Genomic DNA, 6,769 nt, shown 5'->3' on the forward strand with positions numbered 1-6,769 from the left:
ACGTGTCTTTCAAGTGGCTTTGATAAATAATCACCTACAGTCAAAGGGACTGTCTATTGAACCTCGCGACTCTGCCTCCTTCAGTCTTGAATATAACTGACCTGGCTAATCTATCCTCGGGTGGTCGATGTAGAGGCTTCCTTGCGATCTTCTCGTGTTGTCCAAGTGTCTCTGACAAGGAACAGTCATCTTCAGCCCAGAGAATATGCTCTGAACTCCCAAACTTTAACTTTGACTCCTTCGATCCTGAATGTAACTGACCTCGTTACCCATTCTTCACTTGAGGATCCGGAGTCTACTCGATAGAAGACCCCTACGACGATCTTCCACACAATTGTCTACGACGAAAGACAGTCCGGCACATTCAGTAATTGGCTTTCAAACATCTCGCTCATCTCGACTACCAGCTGTGACTACCTCGTCCGTCCTATTCTAGGTTGAGGGGAGGGAGTCTCACTTACCAAATCCCCGTGTCGTCCACGGAAACTATTGATTTTAACGTGCTCTCGCACTTAAGCGCGTCGGAAACCGGAGAACCGTAGCGTAACACCCTTCCGAGCGTCACGGGTTCATCCGTACACCGACGATGTACACTCAGCCTCTCCATCTTTCTCTTTCCATCGGTCTCTTTCTCACCGTCGCCCCTCTCTGTCACTCTTTCGGCTTCTCTCTTTCTATCTTGTCGTCGTTTTGTTTTCCCTGCGTCGGTGCATTGATCGCATTACACAGCATTAAGGTATCAGTAAGCCTCTCGTTACGTCCGGCTCTCGAATGGCCCTAGCCAGTCTTACACGATGCTTAGATTTGCTCGCCGCGGTGTTGAAATACGTCGATTTGTTTCGTTCTGTTTCCCCCCCTGTGAATCCTCTGGCTACCCACTGGGACGCCCTTCGTCGCGGATAATTAGTTTCGCGGCGGGACGAATTCGTTGATGAGACAGTGCTGTTCTTCAATCACGGAGACATCTTGGTAGGCTCGGAGTGGATACCTTTGGAACTAGCTCGGTTGGTTAGGATTGGCGTGACTGGTGGTTGGGATATCGTCGTTATTAGGTATGTTGGATTTAGATGTCCGAGACTCGACCCAGGTTCATCAATCCCTCAAATCACCTCCAGATCGTGATCCTCAGCCACTTGAAGAAGGTTCTCTCTGAAGACACCCAGATTTGGACGTTCTTAATCCCTCGCTTCCTGAAACAAAAGAATCCAAGGGTAACATTGATGTTTATCCGAGGGTCCATTGGGTTAGGTCTTAAGGGCTACCGGAAGTAAGTGGGCCAGAGAATTGGACTCGAACTAGATCAATTTCGGAGCTTGCAAACAGAGGTTTTGGGAGAAGATTCCAAGTTTGCAAGACGAGTCTCCCAGCCAGTGTCTTCCCAAATAGACCTCTGATTTTCATACCCCACACTTTGACCACAGCCATGTCCACCTAGACACCCAAAACGTAATCGATCTAATCACACGTCATGGGATCAGCGCCAAATAGCGGCGCATTGCAGCGATCAAACATTGGTGACGTCTGTAATTTGGAAAATCCCCAAACCAACGTCGATCGAGTGACTCCCCTCGCGGAACTTCGTATAGCAATTATCCGATCCTGCTGACAGAGCAAGCTTTCGTTTCATCTTCGACGTTCGCAAAAATTCTAAAGCTGCGGAATCCTATAATGAAACTTCGCGGTTGAGGAAACAGACGCAGGCGTTATTGCTGGACGCCGCGGTCTTTCAAAGAGGAGGCGAAGCGTAAACGATAACGAACCGTTTCGCGCTGAACATATTTAACGCTACCGTGGCGTCGTAAACTTTTATTGCGACGGTGGATTTCGTCCGACATTAAGCGCAGATATTTGCGAGCATTAACGCCGGCCGTTCTCGCACGGACGAGTTCTCGTGCGCTCGATCCACTCGACAGCCATTTTTTCGAGCCCTCTATTCCTGCTCATCATTTTTTCTCTCGATGAGATACGTCGGAGAATCAGCGGGGATAAAGCGGAACGATATTAAATGAATTAGAACTAGGGATTAAAGTAGAAATGGAAGAAACGGTCGGACGCATTTCGGATTTAACGCCGCTGGCCTCGAATGTAGTTAGAATAAATTGTTGAGGATTCCCGTTACTTCTGGAATCACGAATTGCGGGATTTTTGTTCTTCTGACGATTTAGTTTTAATTTAGTATAAGAGGGGAAGGACTACTAACCTAGTTTAGCTTAACTAAAGACATCTATTCTATTTAAGTGATCAAAAATAATTAGATGACTCCTAAGTCACGCGACCCTATAAGATTGCTAACTCGGAGTCGTTGTTGCAGAAGACAGGCGGTATTGACAGTATCAGGAGGCGGTTCCCGGCTGACGGCAGGTGGTCCGGCGTCTCCCGAGAAACGACGCTCTTCGAACTCCGTCAACGACCTCCTCGACGACGACGACAAGCTTCTAGATGTCGTGGGACCGGACACGCCCCACCCTGGCCACCATCAACGCGAACGCGAGCACTCTCGGGACAGGGACGACAGGACCAGTGAAAGAGAAGGCAGCGAGTCCTCGGGCTCCGAGAGCGGGGGTGGGCCAGGTCCAACGAGTTCGGAGGGGCCAAGACCCGAGGTGTCGGTGGGCCTGCCGCTTCATCCGCCTCTGCTACCATACCTCTATCCGCCAGTACCCGGTCTGTATCCCGGTCCAGGTCCCCTAATACCCCCCAGTCACCTGGGTATCCACGGCGGAGTGTCGCCAGGCATGTTGTTCAACGCGCAGCTGGCCCTGGCCGCGTCTCAGCACCCGGCATTATTCGCGCACTACCATCACCCACTGGCCAGTCCGTTGCATCAGCTGAAGGGACATCGATACGCGCCGTACACCTTGCCAGCGCCATCTCACGGCTCGGCGTTCGAGACCGTCACCCCTGGCAGCAGGACCCTTAGTCCCAGGTCACCACCGCCCAGGCCCCCAACCGGCTCACCAACGCCAGCGGCGGGCCTGACGTCCAGCAGCAGCTCCGCGGGCGAGCTCAAGTCCATCGAGAACATGGTGAACGGGCTCCAGGAGAAGAGGAGACGCAGTCCCAGTTTGACGCCAGGGCACAGGGGCGACGCGGACGCTGGAGGGGGGAGTCCGTGACAGGAGAACGAGCCCGTGACCAGCACGAACGGCGACCCAGAAGACAAGCAGTTGGCTGAATCCTGTGACCCTGAGGAACTCTACGGCGACGAGAGGGAGCCGGACTCGACCTCCGAGCTGTCGTAGCAGGGAAGAGGGTCGATGGTTCGACCCGGGACCCTCTGTGCCCCATTCTGGGACGCTTCACGGCGCCCTGGGCCCCTCTGCGTCCCTCTGGGGGACAGGCGGCGACCTGGACGAGGGACGCTCGAGACTACGAAGTGCAATTTTACCCCGCGGACTGGGGACGCGTTCTCCATCGGTTTCTGGGACTCGGCGCTGGGCCTGGTTCCCTGTGAGTGTATATAAAATGGCCGGGGGTGGATCGCGCGGGGCCCGGGGTCCACGGACGCTGCATGGATTGCGAGAGTTGGTGGTGTATATTACTCCGGGGCACGGAAGGGCGGGACGAGCGTGGCTGGGGGAAGAGGGGAGTCAGTGGTGGGCAGGAAGTTACCCGTTCGAATCACTTGGGTCACCTAGCGATACAGGATTCGTTAATAATGACGACGATCTCGTGTCATTCGCCTCGAAGACTATCGGATGTCTCGTCTGTCTTGGGAGTCTTGGATGTCTCTTAACATTTCGCTACTTTTTCGGTTCTTTCGTTACGTTCGTCTACGTTCCTGTCGCTTCCTGGCTCCCAATGCCAGAGACTCGTCCAATTCTGTTCGTATAGTTGACCGAGAAATTGTCGGATAACACTCGAAGTGTTTCGAATTTTCAAATTATTGAGGAGCTTGCGAGAGTGGGGGTGAAGTGTCCCACGCTAGTGACAACGGCACGGCTGCGTTCTGCCCGCGTGCGTTTTAGGTGTAAGAGAGGGAGACGTTGCAATACAAGAGCACCTCCTAACTATTTGCAGCCCCTGTACATATGTACCCTAGTGATATTATATTATATTATATTATATATATATATTATATATATATAAATAACTACTCTCTGTATTAATTATTGAATATAATATTATATTAATTATTAGAGAGACGTAAACGACGCATAAACGCACGTTGCCTGATCACGCCACGACGCCCTCGATAAACGAGAATAAGGCGAGGAAACGACAAAAATAACCTCGACAGACGGCAAACTCAGTCCGATTCGGTCCACCGACCCGCCTTTCGGTTTCGAAATCACACCGTCGCGCGTTTTATAGGTTAACAAAGCAGGGAGTTGAGCGTCGTTCTTCGGTCCTGTGCCTGCGCGGATGGCGCCACCGTCACCGACGCCGTTTCTCAGCAGGCTCCCATGGACCAGACATCTCGAACGATCTCTCTCGTGGTGTTCATCGACACCAGAGCTGGATGCAACGACCGTCTCAGCGCCAGAGAAGTTATATAGATAGAGTAGGCAAGCCAGGCGCAAAAGTGTAACCGCGAACCTAGGAGAAGTGTCAGCGTCAGCTGTTAAATGCTCCTTAAGTCCTATGACTCCCCTCGCCAAGCAGTGCTGTCTTAATGTATGGACTCGCTGGTCACTTGCCCCATAAATTAAGGGGCTCCATGCTAATGCGTGCAACGGTGAACACATTTATGGTAGCATTGATCACTGAAATTTATCACTGCCTGTCTTGGCAGCCGTTAGATACTTTTTTTTTTAAATCTACGATATCTGAACGAAATAAATTTAAATAGAACCACAGATACTCTCGCGATTTGTTCTCTTTTTCTTCACGTTTTGCATTTCCACTACAGGAGCTCTGCTCTATCTATATCTCTTTGCTCGGTGCGCAAAAGACGCGCAAACTAGTGGCGCCTCGAGAAGACGCGGTGGCGCCACCGGTCCGGGCGCCAAGATGGCCGCGGCGCTCAGCTCTTGTCTCTCGACGTTGTCGCTTCGGAATATCAACACCGTACATCCCGATCCGGCGCCCCTCGGTACTGTATTTGTATAAAAGTTAGCGATCGATGTAGATAATTGCAGAAAACGCAGATGGAACGACGAATAGTCGACTTTTTCGGAAACGTAGAGGTTAAGTTTTAAGAAATCGGAGATTCGTGACTCCGTCGTTCTTCAAAGTCGAGGGTGCTTGACCCTGCGTCACAGCTGGACCCATCAGTCCCATTTGTCCTCGTGAATAACCCTTCGAACATTGAATACTTTGAACTCTGCTGATAGTTCTGAAAGCCCGAACGGAATTACAGTTATAGAAAAATTCATTTGGTCGATGATAGCCATAAGTGACGCTTGTGAATAAGGGTTGGAGTGCGACTTGCGTTCGTAGAGCTTGTTCTCAGCTGTGCTTGAAATTCTGGCCACGTTCGAAGGCTGTTCTTCGGTTAACTTTTCCCCCCTGCTAATCGATACTGATTTGTTTTAATGAATTTCATTTTTAATATTTTATTTTATCGTCGAATTGTTGCAATGAGACAAATCGTAGAATCCGCTATGCAAGTTTATCGTTTATTGTACAAATTGTAACTACGTCTGTCCAGTTCTGTTGTAGTTATTAGTGTCACTTTCAGCTGTAAACTTTCGTTAACATTGAATTTTTTTTTTTATATTCTCCTTGTGTAAATGTTAGATCACCGTGTTTTGTAATATTTTCTATGCAATGTTGTTCTGATTGTACAAACTACGAAATTGTAATGCCTTGATGGTTCTAATGTGTCAACACGATTATTATTAAACAAATTCCTTTTTTATTCGTGATACCTTCGGTACTGTCATTTTTATTGTATAAAAATGTGAATATACATAACTCTATCTGTTCCTACTATTTTTTTTTTTTTTAAATAATTGATGCTACTCTGCCAGTTGCAAATTGTCATTATAATGATTTTTTAAACTATTTTTTCCTATTTAAAATTTTAAATAAATACGATGTCTGTTAAACATGCCTCGGTATTATTTGTTTTATTTTTCGTTCTCCTCATTCTCTCATCCATTATTCTCTCGGCTCTACGGACTCGAATAGCACTTGAAAAATGATCTAGTTATCAAACGCGAAGTTAAATAAAATCAAAAGTCGAAGGGTCAAAAGCGTTAAAATCGTCAGATTTGAACTGTTGCTTTCTCCTTTCGAGAAAGGGACTCGGTCAATTCGAATCAACTGCTGTAAATGATTGAAATCATGTCGCGATCATGTCACAAAAACTCAAAACGGTTTCTAACTGAGATGGGCAGACATTCGTTAAAATAATAGATCACGAATACAAATTTTATTTGATCAAACATAAAGTATAATTTCATTCCACGAGTCATATATTAATTTTTATGCACCGAGTAACGTGTAAAAGGTTGCTCATAGTTTATTCCTTGTTCGAATTTTGTATCAAGATAAGAACTCTGTCCATCTCGCCCGAAATTAGTGATCGTTCGAGGAAAACCGCGGGGGTTCCCGACGAGACGCATCCACCTCCATCGATTCGAGCGAAAACGACGCCGCGCGGACGATTTTATAAGAGAGAACGTCGCTTCTTTTTGGCTCGAAACTCGAGAAAGGTCCAGACACACAAAATAAGTAGAAACGCCGGGCGATCGTGTAAAATACAACGGCAGAACGTGCGCTACGAGACTCGATAAGCGATACGACTGGGACGCGCAGCTCTCGGCGCGCAGACCCAGCCTCGTGTCGTCGAGTAACAGGGCCCTATTCAAGCGCGGCGAAG

At 48.5% G+C, this 6,769-nt stretch overlaps 1 protein-coding gene across 1 annotated transcript; it reads left to right on the forward strand.

The window, feature by feature from the left end:
• The first annotated feature begins 1,067 nt into the window (after nt 1-1,067).
• Nucleotides 1,068-6,562, forward strand: LOC128893422 (optomotor-blind protein-like). Its single transcript, XM_054154329.1, has 2 exons — nt 1,068-1,267; nt 2,312-6,562. The coding sequence occupies exons 1-2, from the start codon at nt 1,068-1,070 to the stop codon at nt 3,114-3,116; spliced, it is 1,005 nt and encodes a 334-aa protein (XP_054010304.1). The 3' UTR covers nt 3,117-6,562.
• The last annotated feature ends 207 nt before the right edge of the window (nt 6,563-6,769 follow it).

This window comes from Hylaeus anthracinus, unplaced genomic scaffold (genome assembly GCF_026225885.1).
Source record: "Hylaeus anthracinus isolate JK02 unplaced genomic scaffold, UHH_iyHylAnth1.0_haploid 27493, whole genome shotgun sequence".
NCBI classification, from domain to species: domain Eukaryota; kingdom Metazoa; phylum Arthropoda; class Insecta; order Hymenoptera; family Colletidae; genus Hylaeus; species Hylaeus anthracinus.

Excerpts from the sequence above, each read along its gene's own strand:
- LOC128893422 (XM_054154329.1), top strand. The coding sequence starts at position 1,068 with ATGTCCGAGACTCGACCCAGGTTCATCAATCCCTCAAATCACCTCCAG. Across the intron at positions 1,268-2,311 it reads GGTCTTAAGGGCTACCGGAA|AAGACAGGCGGTATTGACAG; the intron begins GTAAGTGGGCCA and ends TCGTTGTTGCAG.